At 38.3% G+C, this 21507-nt stretch overlaps 1 protein-coding gene across 1 annotated transcript in view; it reads right to left on the reverse strand.

Moving 5' to 3' along the window:
- Positions 1–17531, reverse strand: part of LOC126254424 (zygotic DNA replication licensing factor mcm3) — a 109375-nt gene extending 91844 nt beyond the window's left edge. Inside the window, exons 1-4 of the mRNA XM_049955310.1 lie at positions 17353–17531; positions 16973–17085; positions 2859–3067; positions 782–912 (exon numbers count right to left, since the gene is read on the reverse strand). Coding sequence (XP_049811267.1) covers positions 782–912; positions 2859–3067; positions 16973–17085; positions 17353–17430 — 531 coding nt within the window. The 5' untranslated portion in view covers positions 17431–17531. The remainder of the gene's footprint in view (positions 1–781; positions 913–2858; positions 3068–16972; positions 17086–17352) is intronic.
- Between the last annotated feature and the right edge of the window lie 3976 nt (positions 17532–21507).

A 21507-nucleotide genomic window follows, 5' to 3' on the forward strand; every position in this document is an offset into this window, starting at 1 on the left:
GTGTGTGTGTGTGTGTGGGGGGGGGGGGTGCACCTATGTATAAGGGGTGTCAACCACAAATAATACTGTCTTGTAGCATTCCATTGTTTTTTTACATTTGTGAGCCTGCACCTATTCCTTCATTACTGCTGACACTGATACGCTATGCTCTCATATGTCCACGTGAGCAACAGTAAAATAAACAGTAAGCTAGGTGAGAAAAAAATTATAATTTGTGCAAGAAAATGAACCAGATTCTAAGATAGTACTGCAATTTCACAATGAGGCAGTTGTCTACAAAATAATTAGCACTTGAATAAGCAGTAGGCTGGGATCTAATGAAATTGCACCGTTTAATGCTTTGAGTGAGTCATTACTATGGGGTAACATTTGTTAGTGGCAACAAGGTGATATAATGAAAGTTTATTTTAATACTGCTTAATAAAACTGTGAGTTAGCCCATATAATATAAGTTTATTTTATATTGTTTGATTAAACTAGGATTAAAATGTGACTCTGGTCAAACATGTTTACCTTGATAACCTAAAGTCAGCTATTCTTTACCCAAGTACAAAGCATGCCATGTGTCCACTCATGTTATAAAAAACCGCACACCCACTCAAGAGCTAACTTAGTAAGTTGCATAAACAACATTTTAACTAATCTTATAGCCAATACAATGTAAGTCATGTTATGCATGAGGCCCACTGTCACTAACTCGTTTATAAATTACAAATGTGCACACTCACATATATAGCATGCCGTGTACTAATTTTTATTCTCATTTTTAAATTGTCTTCACCTTTGTCGGATAAACAGCACTTGATGGAAATGCATCGAAAGATGTCAGGTCAGTATATCTTCTTTCCAAGGTCTTTTTTGTAACTGGGCAATAATGCACACTTCGAACAACTTTGGGTCGGACCAGCGAACCTAAAACAAGAATCATCATTCAATTCTGCAATCATTCAATTCTGCACACTCATCACAGATGGGAAAACAACCCACACATGGTAAAAGAATGTGAATTTAGATAACAGTCACGTCAAAGCTTAATCTCACAGGTGAATGATTTAACATGATTTCATACAAAAAATATGAAGAGGAAAATCTGAAGGCATTACACACATTGTTACCAGCATCATAGCCCATATGCTGGAGTCAAAATAGTTCTATAAATAGCTAACAGCTTGAAAATTGTCTGCACTCCCCAGTACTGTGCACAACACTGTCAACAGAGTAGTGATTAAAATATTATCAGTAATTTAAGGGGTACAATTTGCTTATACCAACAATGATGAGCACAGTGGACCACTGTTAGTTCTATGTTCTATTAGTAAAAGGATAAATGTTCAGAGCTCTTCCAAAACAGAGTTCCCCTATAAAACATAGGCAAAGAACAGTAAATCATTGCCCTAAAAGCAATTAAGAAAAAACAAATCAGCAGTGCTGGAAAAAAAAGTGTTGAACACAGACATTAACTAAGTAGCATTTTAACAGAGGTTCTCCCAATACTCTAGTTTCCCTATATACATAATTGATGTGTGTTGAACACTTTATTAATCGGTGGTGCACAAAAAGCCCTTCTCAGTTTTTCATTCTCCTATCTTTATCTGCAAGATGCATATAAAAATATAATATACTCCCTGAGAGCCCGAATGCCGCCATCCATTATAAAAAACTTCACAAATCAGACAGATGGCCTTCGTGGAATGCAAAAACCTCCACCAACTTGTTTGTTCTGACACCTTACAATATTCCGAAGAACTGTGGTCACAATGAGGGCCGAGGTCTTGACCTCCTAAAATACCTCAATTAATTTCCTCAATCTTAACAACCATTGCACTGTACCACAAACAGATTAGCTTTGCAGTTAATTAATACTTACTGTAACACCATTATCAAACCCATCTTTTTAAGAGAATAGATACCTACAATGACAATATATACCTTTGTGACCATCAGGCCATTTATGAGACAAATATGATGACAACTTTTATGTGTTAATCAAATTTATGTGACAGTTTTTGCTTTTTCACTCTGTCAACACTGCACAAGTGACAAGGCACCAATCTCCACGACATGGCTCTCCACAACCATCACTGTGACGTCCAAAGTAAAGCCACACACTGATCGTATATGCACTTTATAGTCATTTGACATTTGCGGCAAACTTAAATATCACTACTGTCTTTGCTTCAGATAGTTACCACAACAGCTGGATCATACATCTTATTAATACCCCTACCACTACAACTTTCCAGTTTTTCAAATATTGACCATCATCTCAAACAACTTCATTGTCATCACTATTTTTACTGGATGTTTCAATGTATTCCTCACCACTACACACTTTTAGGCACAAAAGAACCATGCCAAGAACACTGCTTTGATGACCCAGCCATGATCACACATGCACATCTAACACCTGCCAAGGCACTGCTTTACATATAATAGTTATATAAACCTACCTGCTGAAGAAGGCCAAGAGAATTCTAAAACAGTTCTGATCATGCCAGCCAAGTGCAGCACCTACTGTAAATGGCTAATGTGACAAAGAACAACGCTATGTTTCAGAACGTAATTTTACATCAAAATAAAGATATACGCCAGCCATGTCAGAGTAATGTGTCTGCTAAAACATCTGCTCCCCAACAACATGGTACCTGCCTTCTTATTTGTTACAGTTTATGTATAGGGCTACAGGCTTTAAGCTTTTATACTGCAGGAATTAAACAACATGGGAAAATCATTATCATTCCTTTACATATAGTAATCATGATGGCAAAAAGTAAAATAATCTTATCCTTTCAGAGAAATCATTTAGCCACATCTTAAAAATTATTACAATCTATATTTTTGATATAAATATGTCTTACATTTTGTCACAATGCCTTCAACACACACCAAATTACCAAGGAACCGGCTAAGTAGTGTTCGTGGCGTCACATGCTTGCTGCCAAAACTGCCTTCAAATGCAACAAAAAAGTCATCAACTTCTTTTGCATATGTTGGATCAATGCTTCCAACATACTCCTTCAATGCTGCCTGGAATGCTATTTGTTCTTCGAATGGGTTATTCAATAAGCTGCAAACAAGAGAAATACATGAAGATGATACACTGCTAATGAGTAACTTTGACACATCAGACATTTAAAAGACCCAACAATTTTGTTGGGTGCTCAAGACTTAGCATACTGCACGTTCTTTAATGACGAATTCATGAAACTGTACAGCCAGTGGTTCTCTTATTTACTGTAGGCAGACAACTCAGGAGCAGTAGTTTGCTGGGGAGGGGGGGCACGAATACAAAAACTAATTAGATTTGTTTCTGCAGTGAGAGTTCTTAACAAAGTAACTGATGTAGCTGTTAAAAAAATTGTTTTCATCATGCATATTTTATATCAGTTGTCAGATATGGCATAATTTTTTGGGGTGTAGGGAAAGCAAGCCATTCGCTTGTTCAAGCTATTGAAAAAAAATAATCACACAGATGATGAGAACAGACAATACACTATCAGTCAATCCAATATCGAAAAGCCTTGACTTAACGTCAAAAAAGAAAACAATTCTTTCAAGGAAATTCTTTTACACGGGCTTATGAAACATAGACATTGTTCAGACACCATGTTGCTTTGTCACAGATAGTTTGTTTGAAAATCCATGTATTACATGGCTTCGATGCTTTGCAATGAAACATTGTATAAATTCCAGGACTAAAAACTACAGAAGCTAACTTTGAAAAATACTTAAAAATCAAATGTTATTTCTGTGCAGAAAGAGACTGCAGGTGTATGGACTAGGAATATGGGAGGCAACTTTGCTCTTGGCCACAGATTGGCAGTGGGCAGTCATTCTGGTGCACACAGTTGATGGTCATGTCCACATAAAATATTGTGCAGTGAATGCAGCAGAGCTAGTATATGACACGGCTGCTTTCACAGGTGGCCGTGCCTATGATGGGATAGGATAAGTCTGTTGACCGGAGTGGGGTAGTATGTTTGGGTGGGTGAATTGGGCAGGTCTTGCACCTGCATCTTATAAAGGTACATGACCCCTGTGGCTAGGTGTTGGGAGTGGTTTAGGGATGGACTAGGATGTTTTGTAGATTGAGTGGGTGATGGAATACCAATTTAGGAGGGATCAGTCATTTCCAGGTTTGGGCGAGGGGGTTATGCCTGCCTGTGAATGCCTTCACGAGACTTTCAGTATATCAGTTACGGGCATTCTCATCACTGTAGCTATCCCATCCATAGGTGGCCTGGCTGTATGGGAACGATTTTCTGGTGTTGAAGGAATGACAGCTGTCAAAATGCGGGTACCGTTGGTGGATGGAAACCTCTGAGAAGTGGAGGTCATTATCCAGAAAGGTGGCACATTGGTTTGAAGAAGACAAGGGTGAAGTAGATGGGAGAGAAAGTGTCGAGGTTGTGGTGAAATGAGGATACTGTCTTGCCCTGGGTCCATTATCGTTAAGATGATATCAATGAAACCAAAAAAAGTGGCTTTGCGAGGCTAGCAAGGTTTCCTCTAGACAGTCCATAGAAGGGTTGGCATAGGATGGTGCTATGCATGTGTCCATGGCTTCTGTAGATTTGTTTCTGTTTCTCCACCACTCAAATGGCTCCATTCACACCTCTCGCCACATTCAACTCACTAACCACCAACAGATCCACATTTTGAAAGCTATCACCATTTCCACACCAAAAAAACTTGCTTCTGTACAGCCTGGCCATCCACAGACGGCAAATCTGTAGTGACGACAACTCCCCTGCCCAGTACGCCAAAGGTCTCACAAAGGCCTTTACAGACAGGCACTACTCCCCCAAACATAGTTGGCAAACAGATTTCCCATGTCTTATCCTAACACACCTCTAACTCTCCCACCACCCCCAAGAATCAACTGCAAAGGGGTACCCTCGACACCCAACACCACCCCAGAGTGGAGCAACCGAACCATAGCCTTCTTTACAGTTTTGATTACCTATATATTTGTAAACTATGGACATTCTACCCCAGATACTCTCCATTCCTCCTAAAGTAGTATTCCATTGCCCATCCAAGCAACATAACTTAAGTACATCCACCATCCACTCCTATTCCCAACCCCCTGCCACAGGGTTCATATCCCTGAGGAAGACCCAGGAGTAAAACCTACCCAATGCACCCATCCAACACATTCTACTCCAGTCATGTCATAAGGCTTACCTTATTCCATTAGAGGGAGGGGCTCCCTGTGGTAGCAGACATGTCAAACATCATTTCTACTGCAGTAACTGCACAGCATTTCATGTGAAATAATGTAATTCGTAACAGATGCTGTACCGGCCAGGCAATGGAGTGGAAAAGATTTTGCATTTTATACGGCTATGGCTACCAACCAGTTGTCCACCAGAATGTATGGCCACTGCCTAACTGTAGCTAAGAACAAAGTTGGTCACCCAGTGGCACAATACACTGCTAAGCACAACACGCTAAAGTTCTCTTGCAACACCATCAGGATCTTTCTCTCCAACACAACATTTACTAAATTACATAAATGAGTGTAATTCTTAAAAACACATCCTTCAGTCCAATAATCCTCCTCGCCTCAATCTCTGCTGAGTCACTGTCTCCACATGTTCTATCCGACAATTTCTGCTTCCTCCATCCCATCATCATCTCACAGTCCACACCTTTATGTCATAGATATGTACCCAGTGCGACAGTTCATAATGGGAGGGGCTGCCCCATGGTCTACAGTCACTGTAAAGAAAGAGGGATTACTGCAGGTGTAAAACAAAGCACAGGGCTATAGACAGAAATGCTGAATAAAGCTTGCCTGGCTGTCAAGAGAGCAATGTGTGTAGCCTTCAATGACTATTGTAGCAAAATATTGTCATATGATCTGTCACAAAAGTCAAGAAATTCTGGTCATACATAAAGCTGTCAGTGGAACCAAAGTTACTGTCCACTCCCCAGCGAACGAGACAGGAACTGAAATTGATGGTAGCAAAGCAAAAGCTGAAATGTTAAATTCTAGTTCCTTTGCAAAGGAAAACCCAGGGGAACTGCCCCAATTTAATTCTCGTACCACCGAAACGATGTGTGAAATCAGTACTAGTGTGAGTAGTGTCGAAAAACAGCCGAAATTGTTAAATCCCTAGTTAGGTTCTATACTGAATTTGTGGCTGAGTTAACCCCTTCATCTAACAGTAATCTATTGTAGATTAAGAAACCATGCCCAGTCCTTGGAAAAAAGAACTGGTACTTTTTGCAAACAATACTAGTATTAATAAATCCTAACAGAGAGAAAGCAACAGAAAAATCAGTAAAAGGTATTTTCCAAAGAATTGTTACATGAATCTCTGAAAATGCACTCTCCCTAAATTTTGAAAAAACATAATACATTTTGTTCTGTACAATAAGTAGTCATACAAAGATTTATGTAGCACATAAGCAAAGTCAGCAAATAGTATAGAATGTTGCAAATATTTGGCGCTATGTATTGACAAAAACTAATTGGAAGAAGCATATCACTGAGCTTCTCAAAGAATAAGATCACTTACTTTTGCTGTTCATATAACAGCTGATCTCAGAAACAAACATATCAACCTCCTGACACATTTAGAGTGTTTCAACTGAATAATGTCTAACGAAATAATTTCCTGGAGTAAGGTATCACTTAGAAAAAAAGTATTGATTCCACAAAAGTTAGCAGCAAAAATAATATGTGGTATCTACCAAATAATATGTGGTATCCACCCACAGACGTCATAGGTACCTCTTCAAGCAGCTGAGCATTTTAACTGCGCTGTCACAATACATATGTACACTAATGAAATTCATTGCAAATAATCCATCCCAATTTGAGAAGAACAGTGATGTCAATATCTACAACACTAGAGAGGAAAATTATCTTTATTACCTACTGTGAAAGCTGTCAGTGGCTCAGAAAGGAGTCCAATGTGCAGCAACAAAAATTTTTGTTCACTTTCCCAATAACGTAAAATGCTCCACAGCTCAATGAAGCAAGTTTTAAATCTATTCCATTGATAAATATCTACGCAAAAACTGGTAGCCAGTAAATAATAAAGTATAGCTCCATGAGCTGAACTAAAAATAATTTACTCTTTAACATTAACACTAATTATTTATAAATAGCCTGTACAATGACTCATCCCAGATGATTTTGATAAAAGAATCGTTCAATTGATGTATGGAACACAACTAGCAGCCATTGAGCTCTAGCATGTTGTGCTCAGCAACATGGTAATCAACTCTGCTTTGGGCAACAGTCTGCCAGTGGTCATTCATTGTAAAATATGGCGTTTCACTCTTCGATCGCTATACTTTATTTTCAATTACCGGTTTCGGGCTAGCTGCCCATCATCAGATCTGTTAGACAAAGTTAAAAATGTAATTAATAAAAGAGATAGAGTTAGTGATAGAAACATCTTAGTTTACAAAAAGAAATTTTGGAACGTATTAAATGCCAACATACCATATATTGTAGTTGCAGAGTAACTTGTCCGTACAGAACACTCGGTTCGCTGTCATAAGTCAAGTAAATTTCAATCTGTTAAAACCTTATATCGCAGTTTTTAGGAGTAACCTGATTGGTAACAGTAAAAAGTGCCCTCTACCTATAACAATTTTGCATCTGTTATTATTTCACCGTGTATATTAATGGCGAATATTCGTTTTAATAAAACAATTTTTTAAGGCAATGACATATGAATAACATTTTTGAGTGGACCATGAAACGAAAAATTTACACTAATTTAAAATTTCTTTTTAAAGAAACCTAAAATATAATTAAAATGTAGATATTGTTTCGAAAATGTGCGTTTCGTCTTCTTTGTTTTGATTGGTGGTGGAGTGGATTTCCCTACGTCAGAACGTATACAACACCACGCCGAGTCCTCTTCCGCCGCGCCCAATTCACCTCGCCGCCAGTACGCTGAGGGCCGTTCCGCTGCAGCTGTTTCTTACTGGGGCGTGCTGTTGCTTTCAAGAGTAAGCCTAAAACAGGTCTTTAAAAATCTCATAATAATTCCTGTGCATAAAATCACTTTGCTCATTAAGTAGTAGGCCTGGGGTTTTTCTTCGACGAGCGTATATTTCAATCTCTTCGAGCAAGTTGAGAGAGAGACTTTTTGGAGCTTTATGTATCACCTCCATTTGTTCATTTATATTACTCCCTTCATGTCTATTCTCTTTTACATGTGTTCCAAATGCTGTTCGATTGCTATGACTGCAATGTTCCCTGTATCGAATTTCAAAATTCCGCCCTGTTTGTCCTATATAATAACTGTCACATTCAGCACATTTAATCTTATATACTCCGGAATTATTGTATTTCATTTGTTTTGTCGTTGCTGGTTTATGTCTTAGTCTATGTCTTGTTTTCCATTTCTAGTGTGAATTGAATTTTTGGATGCTGTTCGTTTAAAACTTTAGTCATTTTCCCTATGTCTTCTTTTCTCTCTTTGAATAATAAAATAGTGTCGTCAACATACCGTCTGTAATAAATTAACTTCTACTTAATTTCTGGAAATTTTATTATTCAAAGAGAAAAAAGAAGATGCAGAGGAAATGACTAAAGTTTTAAACGAACAGCATCCAAAAATTCAATTCATACTAGAAATGGAAAACAATGGGGCGATTAACTATTTAGATTTGAGCGTCAGAAAGGAGGGAGGCAGGCACGTTTCCGACGTCTATAGAAAAGACACTTGCTCCGACAACATCATAGTAGCGACGTCGCACCACCCGGCACAGCATAAAAGAGCATACTTTCATGCAATGTGCAACAGAGCCCTCAGATTGCCACTAAAGGAAGATGAGTTGCAGAAAGAACTAGGTATTATTAAGCAAGTAGCAGCAGATAATGGATACAGGACACAAGATGTTACACGGAAGGTTTATCAAGATCAAAAACAAATCCGCGGGTATCAGTAGTGATTCTAGGAAAATTAAAGTTAAGAAGAAGTTTGTCACCCTGACATACAAAGGGTGTGTGTCAAAAAGAATTGCTAAATGCTTTCCAAAAAACATCGCAGTGGCATTTCAGAATGAAGGGCAAATGGCACATAAACTAAGACATAAACCAGCAACGACAAAACAAATGAAATACAATAATTCTGGAGTATGTAAGATTAAATGTGCTGAATGTGACAGTTATTATATAGGACAAACAGGGCGGAATTTTGAAATTCGATACAGGGAACATTGCAGTCATAGCGATCTAACAGCATTTGGAACACATGTAAAAGAGAATAGACATGAAGGGAGTAATATAAATGAACAAATGGAGGTGATACATAAAGCTCCAAAAAGTCTCTCTCTCAACTTGCTCGAAGAGATTGAAATATACGCTCGTCAAAGAAAAACCCCAGGCCTACTACTTAATGAGCAAAGTGATTTTATGCACAGGAATTATTATGAGATTTTTAAAGACCTGTTTTAGGCTTACTCTTGAAAGCAACAGCACGCCCCAGTAAGAAACAGCTGCAGCGGAACGGCCCTCAGCGTACTGGCGGCGAGGTGAATTGGGCGCGGCGGAAGAGGACTCGGCGTGGTGTTGTATACGTTCTGACGTAGGGAAATCCACTCCACCACCAATCAAAACAAAGAAGACGAAACGCACATTTTCGAAACAATATCTACATTTTAATTATATTTTAAGTTTCTTTAAAAAGAAATTTTAAATTAGTGTAAATTTTTCGTTTCATGGTCCACTCAAAAATGTTATTCATATGTCATTGCCTTAAAAAATTGTTTTATTAAAACGAATATTCACCATTAATATATACGGTGAAATAATAACAGATGCAAAATTGTTATAGGTAGAGGGCACTTTGTACTGTTACCAATCAGGTTACTCCTAAAAACTGCGATATAAGGTTTTAACAGATTGAAATTTACTTGACTTATGACAGCGAACCGAGTGTTCTGTACAGACAAGTTACTCTGCAACTACAATATATGGTATGTTGGCATTTAATACGTTCCAAAATTTCTTTTTGTAAACTAAGATGTTTCTATCACTAACTCTATCTCTTTTATTAATTACATTTTTAACTTTGCCTAACAGATCTGAAGATGGGCAGCTAGCCCAAAACCGGTAATTGAAAAAGTATAGCGATCGAAGAGTGAAATGCCATATTTTATTAATGAACGATCGCGGAATTCCCATTGAGACGATTATGTCTAGTCATTCATTGTACCTGAACAGCTGGGTTTGTGGTCATGGCTACCTACAATGCTGTGCAGAAATTGCAGCAAATTAGGTATATGATATGTCTGCTTTCACAGTGGTCTTGCCTCTGATTGGTTACAATAAGCCTGTGACAGCACTAGATTAGAATGTGCTGGGAGGGTGAATCAACACAGGTCTTGCAACTAGTAAGACTGTGAGTAGCACAGGGATGGACCGAGCTGGAGTCCAACCTAGGATGGACAGCAGTATACCACTAAGAGGAGAGGTAAAGGATCTCATTTTCGGGCATGATGACAGATACCAGAAGCCCTGGTGAAGGACACAGTTAAGTTGTACCAGTCTGCAATGATGTTAAGGATGCTAGGGTGCTCCTTAGCAGCTGGCCTTGGGGGGGGTGGGGGTGGTATGGAAGGATGTGTGTGTGTGTGTGTGTGTGTGTGTGCGCGCGCGCGCAGATATGGAGTATAGTGTTTGTCTGTGGAGGCCTTTGTGAGATATTTAGTATACTTGACAGCCAGGGAATTCCATCACCACAGATACATCATCCACAGTAGGCCAAATTAATTGCTGCCCCTCCTCACCAGGAGCTGTCAGTTACCACTTCCCCACCTCTCCTCCATGTGTAATGGTCTCCTTTACTCCTAAATTATTTACAATATGATTGTGAAACTAAGAAACTGTTTGTTGTTAACAAGCAGTAGAACCGGTCTGTTTTATCGAACCTACTGACAATTAAGGGGTACAGTGACAGCAGTTCAACTAGTAAATTTTGTTGCAGTTTTTGCATAATTATTAAACTATATATAGTAGTGACAAAATCCTTTTTAGCTAAGAATGGTAGTCACAATAAATATTAAACATTATGTCACTGAAACAAACAATAATACGTGATCCGTACTGTGGGGTCAGTGTTTGTATTGGATTTTACCATACTGTTTCTGCCATTAACATTCTTGACTCTTCACTAAAAGAAAATATTTTTTTGATGTACCATGTACTAATGCACATCAATCCGAAGACAATCTAAATTTATCAAAATTAGTGTGTCCCTCGTAAGTCGTCAGCCGCATTTTCTAACAAATGTCGGTTGTCATGTCTCATTTGATGCCCAGTGTCAACAGAAAGCATCTCTCTGTTTCCCGTTATACACAAAGTTTTTTTAAGGCAGGATTTTACCTGTCCATTAGACAGAGAGGTCCCAGATTTGCCTAGCGCAATATTTGTTTTATTGGTATGTACTAAAAGGGACAGGCACATTAAAACACTAAGAATAACCAGTGTTCCATCTGCGACAGCATCGCCATGGCCTGCACTGACTGCTACCGCCAAGCAGCAGCACTTGTCAGTTGCTGCAGACACCCTGGTTATTCTTCATGTTTTACTGTCCATGTTAATACATAATGATGAAACTAAAATCACACACTGGACTAATTTGGGACCACTCAATCACACGGGCACATTACATTCTGCTTTAAAAATAATCTATGCTTTCTGCCAACACTGGGAATCACACAAATGGCGTGATTATCAGTTTTTGTTTGGACTTAGGTTACCAACTACAAACTGCAAAAGAATGAAATTGCAAATATCTGCCAAAGGAGCACCTGGAGATTATGGAGATTATAGAGAGAGAGAGAGAGAGAGAGAGAGAGAGAGAGAGAGAGAGAGAGGCAGGCTCCGTGGTTTCTCTGTGGATTCATTTTCTTTCTTCATTTCTCTTTGTCCTTGGTCTGGCCATTTGCTAATCTTCAGTCTTTCTGTTGAAACTGTCAGATAAATATAGCCTTTATCAATATTGTATCATCAACAAATATTACAGTTTTTGAACAATCCTTTAAACTCAGATCATTTATGTACAGGGTGAACACAAAGTTCTGCCCTGATAACAATTTATTACAGAATAACCGCTTTACATAATAATTTACATTTGATGCCGTTACTAGGTTGTTTTTAAGACCACTTATATTAGTAAACCTCAACGTGTGTTCCCTTGGTAGCTCGGAGAATGTCTAGGCGGCATTACAGTTCCACCAGGTGTTTTGTAACGTGTTCTGTCACAGTACCCATAGCAGCTTGTATCCTAGCCTTCAGTTCGTCGTTCGTCAGCAACTGGTGTAACAAAAACTCTGTCCTTCATATAGGCCCAGAAAAGAAAGTCAAGGGGCGTAATGTCTGGAGAGCGGGGTGGCCAGGGTGTTGGACCGTCCCTTCCAATCCAAGGATCCAGGAATAGTTCATTAAGGAAATTACGCACTATCAAAGTCCCACGGTTAGAAAACTATCAACCATGGATAATTTTCCAGCAAGATGGAGCACCGCCCCCCCCCCCTTCCTCCTGGCAAAATAGGCATGTGATAGGGGCTGATTCAGTTAGGCCTATCTACAATTTTATGCAAGATGCATCAGCTGGGTCATCCCATATATATCAAGAATAAGTAAATATATTTACATTCTGTTTATGCTGTATATATCCAACAAAGTGAAGAATTTTCCGATATTTACAAAGTAATTTTTAACCTTTATAGCTACCATATTACGGTCTAGATTTTGGCTTTTTATAGTGCAACCATTTATTTTTTCTGAGGCACCATTGGGACGGAAGAGGACCTCAATAATGTAACACTTTTGTTACTGGATAAAAATAGCAACAAGGTACGCATGTTACAAACCACTGTCCTGGCATCAGGAGATCATATCTTACAAGTGTGTGCATTACTGTATGAAATATGTAACAAAAGTATTGTTAATATACATCTTCCACTATGCAACATCTGACTGGTTCGACTGCACTCAGGAATGACTGTTGGACAGCAACATGTTTGCACATCTCTCGGCAGAGGGCAAAAGTGTGAACCAGATGCACGGCTGGCTCCTTACACTTTAACAACAGGTATGAGGAATTACCCCGTGTTAAAAACAACACTTCTGCCTTCTTTCAGAACACTATATTATTTTTGTGTAGGATTTCAGGTTGCACACCTTTCTTCCAATAAACAACTTACTACAATAGTGGCAACCAAACAGAGATAAACATGTCAGTTCATTGACCTATTCCTTCTCGACATAAATGATAAAAGTTATGTCAGTTGATTTTGAGATGGTTATATTTGTATCGTACACTAATCACACACTGGAATAAAGCTATATGCAAAGGAAGGGGTATTTATTATTTTTTTTAATGACAGATGTTGTGACATCATCTAAGAGTGGATAATTAAGGAGATCGGCATAAGAAAGTGTTAAACATTTTGATATTTGATTACACCTGAAGACAAGAACATGAATACAACACGATGGAATAAATTATATAGATGACACTGCAGTAAAAAATAAAAAGATAATATGAACGGTCTAATATTTACTAAACTGAGGGTTAGCATTTTCTTCTGCAGATCCCTTCAGTTGCATTGGGTCTGCTCATTCTGCACTAAATTAGGGGACACACACACCTGTTTTTTAATTTATAACTGGGCAAGCTTTGTGCCCTCTCCCTCTATGTGTAAGACATCTACATCTATTGCATATCTGCGGTTCTGGTTTAAGCACTGTCCAGCAAAGAATTAATCTGGCTATTTTAATCTCCAATTTCTATAATGTTCTTTGGGCCTAGTAGCGATTGACCAACCATTCTATTATATATAGTAGCATCAACACATTGCAAATACTGTAAATTCCATTCTTCATGATCACAGATTGTTTATCCCTTGTACTGAAGAAACATGTACTTAATGTACATGGAACACATACATACATATATCCAGAAACTGCTTAACCTAAACATTGTATTTAACTGTTGGATCTCTATCAACTTCCTTACGGTAATAATGTACAAGGCAAAGTCTCGTGGCAATACAGTCAAATTACACTCTTTGCTCGGCTGCAAGTCACCCATTTTTTAATGGTGTTGTCAAATTTTATTTAAATAATTTTTTTTTAAATTATACTATCTCTGAAAACATTAGCATTAAGAATGATAGAGATGGCGCTGAACTACTTTGTGCCCGTTTCCAATGTGTGTGAGCTGCTGCCAACTTCTCACACACACTTTGTTCTACCTACGATGTTCTATAGTATGCATCATCCGTTGATGTAATACTTTATGTACTCACATTGTATCTTGTACATGCTATGTGCTCTGAGCAATTATCCTATAGACCAGAATTGTCAAACAGAAGCCATCTCATGCCACGAACTTCCAACAATAACGGAACTAGAGAAGCCATGGTAATGGCTACAAAACACACACACACACACACACACACACACACACACACACACACACACAAAATTGCAAACGATTTCAGGAGGTATCAACCAGCAGAACACCATTGAGGAGGAGCACGAAGGTTGCATTTTTGCCATTATGTGGTTCAGTGACTGGGAAGATTAGCTGGCTCCTGATATAATATCAAGTCAGTCTTCATACTTATAGCAAAACTACGCCCACTCATCAAGCTTGTGAAACATAACATAGGCTTTATAACTCAAAGCCTTTACAAAATACCAGATAAGTGTTGATGTTACTACGAGGGCACCAACCATACAGTTACCTCCATCCCCTTCTTAAAAAAGCTGGATGTGTCTCCTTTCGGGCAGCACTCCATAGGTAATGTCAGATGACGTGTGTTAATCACTCAAGTATGAGGAGACAAATATGCAGGACACAGTGTCAACAAAAAAGAATACAGATGAAGAAAAAAATAACTTAACAGGACTTTAAAAAATTATTTTTGGAGTTATTGCAATGAAAGACAACACCTCAAACTCTGGCATACTCAAACTGTTCTCTACCAATGAGAATATCAAGATTGCTACTTACCGCAAAGATGACATATTAAGTTGCAGAGAGGCAAAATTAAAAGACACTTACACATAAGCTTTCAGCACAGCCTTCATCAGCAGAAGAGGGACACACACCATTCAGCCATGCCAGCAAGCACAACTCATACGCACGTGAGTGCCAGCTCCAGCAGCTCAGGTCAGTAGGGATGGAAGCAGTTGTCTGGAAGGGGAAAGGATAGCAATGTATGGGTGGGGAAAGAGAGGAGCGCTGTCTGGCAGAGTGCGCAGGGACTAGGATGGCAACAGGTGCAATGTCAGGACGTTGTAGAACAGGGAGGTGGGGAAACCGGACTGGAAAAATAGAAGAGTGGGGAAAGATGGGCAGGTGCATTGGCAAAGGGTGAGAGACGTGAATGAGGAGCAGGTAACAGGACAGAGGGAGGGGGGGGGAGTGGATACTGTTTGGTGGAGGGTATGAGGAGAGTATGTTACAATAGGTTCACGAAATAAGTAAACTAAATTATATATGTAACACTAAATGTATCATAGCACTCACTGCGTATACAATAAATAAGATGTACACTGCTTGCTCATTGCAACGGTGATTAATACAACCTCTTTCACGTAAAAGAAGCCATACAAGGCAAACCAATCTGCCTCCTCTTATAATGTACAAATTTCCACTAAATCCATTACCAACAACTGATCCTCCAGCAAAAGAATAAGCTGACAGAAATGGATTCAGCACACACAACACATTGGTTACAAGTCCTTAACTTAATTTAGGAATGAACAAGTCTTGTTGAGAAAGCTAATCTTTACTGCAAGATCTGCTTCTGCATCTTAGTTCTGGTTGTCACTAAACGGTGTCCAGGTGGCTTGCTGGTAACCTCATGTCAAGCCTACTACTTCTCGACAATTCTGTCTGAAAATTATAACTTTATGTACAAAACAATGAAATATCAATAATTTCCTGATTACTTTTCTTGGGAGGAGAAAATATTTGTAACAGAAGCAGCAGTCCAGTAAAATCATTTAGAGCTCAGTTGATTAAAAATTTACAGCTCATCTGTGCTCCATACAATACTACATCTTAGTTGTTAAAATTTATTACTTGGCCCACAACAAATAACTAAGCAGAGGCAAGCAAACAAAACAACATTCTGGTGATGAAAAATTCAAAACTTTCAAATAGAAAAGGAAGTAAATATGTAGCTTTCAATATATGTTAGTGCTGAAGTTTCCACTTAACTAGAATGAGAAATGAAGAAAATTTAAGGTAAAATGATTCCGTATCACCACAACTATTCTCAATAGTAAAAGGAGAAGTTAGAAAATTCTTAAACATGGAAAACTACTAAAGAATATCATATCTGAGCAACCTTACCTTTGGCTTGTCATTAAGACTGGGAAAACAAGTAGCAGCAAGTATGAAAGTTGGCATCCAAATCAATTACTTAGTCAACACACCGTAAAGAAAATTTTCCGATTAACAATAGAATCATGGATGCAGTTGATAAATTCTTATGTTTAGAATAGTTGACAACTGGATGGGAAGGAACATACAAAGAATGAAACAAACTAGTAAATACGAATTTCAATGCTTTTCGTAACGGAAACAGTTTTCAAAAATGTGACTCCAAAGTGTCTGAGAAGAAAAGGATACAAACATGTGAATTATTAGTTCCAACATACAGCAGCCTGATATCTTCATTATGACAACCATTTAAAAGACAAAGATGCTCAACAACCAACACATATTCCAAGTTACTGAAAGAAACGGGAAAACAGAATGGAGTGGAAAACAATAACTTTATTTTCATTCCAGTGGAGGCACAAAGCTGAACGACTGCAGCAGTTATGAAGTTATCAAGCTACAAGCAGCCTTGATCAGTACCACATGTCAGTTAAAAGTATCATCAATAGGCTAAATCGGAAAGAAGCGTTGACATAACATAAATCAAGTTAAGTTTTGTTATACTTAGAATTACACAAATTGAACAATACCTTGTTGCCCTCAACGGATTCTTCCTCCGCAAATCATTTATATTAACAACCAACCGTCTCCGTTTATCAGCGACCATATCCTTAACTAATTTTGAATAACGTCCTTGGTCTTCCTACAACAAATACCAACAACGTTAACAACCAAGTGAACTGATACACATACACAAAAGATAGCAATGTTTGTAAAACCTTTTTTGCTAAGGCTACAGCAGGAATTTTTTTATTTTCCCAGCAGTGTTCTTAGCCATTGTGTCACCTACTACAATTATACATGAAAGAGCATGTAGGCAATATGTTTATTAATAAGTTATACAACCTAATCATTACTGAGAAAGGGTAACACACTTAAATTTCACAACACGATTAACTAACGAATTTACCTCGTCGTCGAGAAAGTCTAGATATTCTCTCTGATAGCCTCTCAGTCTTTGATCAACATCCGCCTCTTCCATTGCCATTTTGAGTTAAAAAACGATATTTATCAACAGTAATGACAGAAATTACTCCTGATCACCGTGTTTGATTACCAGGCACCGCACATACGCAACACCCAAATTGCGCGGGAAAAATGCTACCGCCATCTAGCGCTCTCAGTTATTCAATTGTTAATACCAACCTGCAAAAAGGAAATTATAATCTTCCAAATTTAAAATATCTTCGTAACCACATAAATACTCCCCGAGGGTAAATTACATCCGAAGAAGAAAGGTTATAAGTTATGAAGTCGATATGATGGTTAAGGCCGATTCACATTACGTTACGGAATGGAACGGACCGCCAAGCGGAGTCGAGACCTGGAGCTGGCGCAACGTAGAAAGGTGGCACGGCAAAAGGCCAATTCATATTGACAGTCTCTTCAAGGTGTATTCACACTCACCCAATTTGCATGGGGCTCCCAGAGCCGAATTTCGTAAACCGATTTCCCCATAAGGCAACTGGGTTGTCATTCTGGAAATCCTCTTCTAGTTCCCGGTTTTCCAGTTTCGCAACCGATTTTCGCTACAATGTAAACGCAACCAGTTTTGAAACGTGTCTGGGCTGTCAGGTTTCGTCCCGTTTTAAAAATTTCAGGTTAATGTGGACAGAGTGGCTTTTTGTACAGTGAAGGAAAGACAGACATATTGCAATGAAGCTGTTTTGAAGAGTATTGGCGATTGCGCTGCTTAAATCAAAAACTGTAAAGCGGTTTTCCAGGCGCCATATTTAACTGGGCTAGGTTATCTGCTTCTGAAACGACAGCGAAAAATGATTTCCGGAATTCGCTGTTCGTCTTTCGGAAGATGTGTTGCATGTAAATGAGACAACTGTCCGGAATACAAGATGGCGCCGAGTGTAAATTCCGAGTATGTTCCCAGAATAAGTGCATCAGAAATAATAAAAAGTGCTTGACGTTTAACAAATTTGACGTAAAACGTGAGCAAGTGTATACTGCGTGTTTTATTATCAAAAATGTTTCTGTAAGAAGAAACAGGGCGGCACAGATTTGCGAAAATGAAACCGCACATGGAGCAAGCACATCGTTGTACGAACTGCCAGCGCAGACATCTGAACTTCGCTACTGCATGACCCGTGCTGTAAAGGGCACAATGTGTATAATCTGCAAAACTATGAATCATTTTACACGTATAAACGTAAATCCAAGACGAAAACAATGGTGTTGCAAAGGTTGTAACGTATATGTCCTTGGAAAAACAATAACGAAAGACTGCAAATATGAAATCATTGGCATGCTGTTACAAGAGATTAATGCTTTAAAATATAAATATGACAATCCAAAAAAAAACAGTAAATGCGACAATAAAGGAAACAGTATATTGTTATTAGATACTGGTGCTACGCCATTGGGCAACAAATGTGATGGGGTGTGTGAAAAAATGCAGGAAAACGGCTAAAAGCGATATTGCATGTGTGAAATGTGAGTCAAAATTTCACTTTCGATGTGCAAAGATAGACTCCTCATTGAAAGGAAGCTAGAACTTTACAAAAACATGTGTACTCATATGCTAAATAGGCCAACAAATATCCTTATAACAAACAGATTTGAAGTGCTCATTGACAATAGTGACAGTGGTGCTCTTGTAGGACACACTGAATATATTCAGACGTGGAGTGCTGCCAATAACTGCTCTGGGGAACACTACTGTTTCTACACATCAACATGAAGATACACAAATTCTGTATGGTGCTGTTTCTGTTCCTGAAAACATCTGCCAACACGATTCGGATTGTAATCGCCTGAGAAAGCTTGTGATTCCTACTGACAGTCACTGTTGGGGGTGGTTTCTTGGGTAAGTGAAGTGGCGGAAACTGTGGAAGCAACAGATTTTGTCAAGCCTGGGACTTCGCTGTCTCAAGTAACTAAATACATTCATTCAGAGGAAATCGGTAACTTATTGTCAGAGGATTATGTTGTACCAATTGGTGGCTAAAACGATGTGTACTGGAATGTAACATCAGTAGCCTTCCAAGAATTATAGAAATGGTTGAGTTATCTAGGACACATAAATAAAATAGATGGCAACATTCCATACCGATATGATTTACCACCCTAGTCAAAGAGATCAATGCAAATGAACAGCACTCGAACATATGTAGTCAGTTAGCAAATGTGAATGTTCTGGACACCAATAGTTTTGGCCAACGATTCCACACCGCACATGGCCTTCATTTGAATGGCCTTGGGAAAAGTTCATAACTTAGAAAATAGTCGAAACCATCACATCTAACTCTCTCAAGTCAGATGCTAGAGAAGTTATAAGAAATGTTGTATCTGCTAGCAAAAAAGGAGAAATAGTAATTGTTTGCAACTGCTGCATATTCCTGTAGTAGTTAACACTCAAAGAAAGCCTTTTTTAGACTAGAGGACAGAGAAAGTTACAGAGTAAATGTTGAACCCTGTAATAATAATTTAGCTCATGTCGAAACCTGTCAGAAGTACAACAGGTTACATGAATAGCTTAAAAATATTTCACCAAAATATAAGACGCCTTTTAAATAAAAATATAAGATGATTGCTTTTCTTCAAGAAACAGCTGGCACCGATGAAAATGTTGCTGATGTATTCTGCCTAACTGAACATTGTGTGGAAGCTACAGAAATCAATAGTTACAGAATTGTATCTCACTACTGCAGGACCAATTTAAGGCAAGGTGGGGTAACAATTAATAGGCAAAATACTCTTAAATCACAAATCACAGATGTAGCTCAGTACTGTATTGAACAAAATTTTGAATGCTGTGGTGCCAAATTAGAAATGGAAACTCAGTTCCTCATAATAAATGCAGTTTACAGGGCACCCATGGGAAACATTAAAAAGGTCCTCTCGCAGCTAGGATTAGTTCGTACCAAACTTTATAGGAATAAGTCAGATAATAGTATTTGGTGATTTTAACATTAATTTTCTTTCAAAAAGTAAGTCATAAACAACTGGAATATTTGGTCTCTTTATTCAACCTACTCCCGATAGTTTCACTTCCAATGAGAATAAATGGGCACAGCAAGACCTTGATTGATAATCTGTTCCTAGACACCAAAAATTACAATGATGTAAAAACGCACTGATCATGATGCTCAACTGACAACCTTAAAACCCGCCAGTAGAAAAACAGTAAATGATCATATCCAGATTAAACATATTAGAATAATAAATACACAATCTACTAGCTTGTTTAGAAACAGTTTACACCATGAACAATGGGAGGAAGTGTACCAGGCAGTTACAATGAATGAGAAATTCAATTCATTCATGAACTTAATTTCTCAAACATTTTGAAGCCTGTTTCCCCCAAAGACAGGTTAAAATGAAAACAAACTCTTGTGGAAGCAAGGAGTGAATAACAGCTGGCATCAAAATATCATGTGCTAAAAAGACAGCCCTGTATATAGAACAAAGGGCTAGTACAAAGCTATCAGTGAAACTACATTACAAAAAATGCTGTAAAATTCTAACACGTGTAATCAGGAAGACCAAACAAATGCATTATGCAGAAAAAAAAATCAGAAAGTTAGACAATAAAGTAAAAACCATATAGAACATCATAAAAATTGAGACAAATAGAAAGTCTGAAGAAGCAAGGACTCCACAGTCCCCTAGTGGTGGTTCAGACAAGAATAATTTTCTCACTCTGGCCGAAATAACAGGGAACCATACTAAACAGTCTCCCACAGAAGCCATAGAGTCACTAAATCACATGCAAGTCAGACTAAATACAGCACTCCATTTAAAAAACATAACTTCTAACGAAAATTGAAAAAAATCATAAAATTACTTAAAAGCTCTGGATCTTCATGACACAATGTAATATCAAACAGTTTCTAAAATCATGTACGGACTTAATCAGTCACATATTATGCTATTTATGTAACCATTCAATGAAAACTGGGACATTTTGCAGACAGACTGAAACATGCAGTAGTACTGCACATCACAAAAGTGGGGCAAAGAATGTACCATCCAATTATTGGCCTAGCTCTTTGCTGCCAGTGTTCTCAAAGGTGTTTGAGAGAGTAGTTTATGATAGGATTTATGGCCATGT

Source organism: Schistocerca nitens, chromosome 1, assembly GCF_023898315.1.
Source record: "Schistocerca nitens isolate TAMUIC-IGC-003100 chromosome 1, iqSchNite1.1, whole genome shotgun sequence".
Classification (NCBI taxonomy): domain Eukaryota; kingdom Metazoa; phylum Arthropoda; class Insecta; order Orthoptera; family Acrididae; genus Schistocerca; species Schistocerca nitens.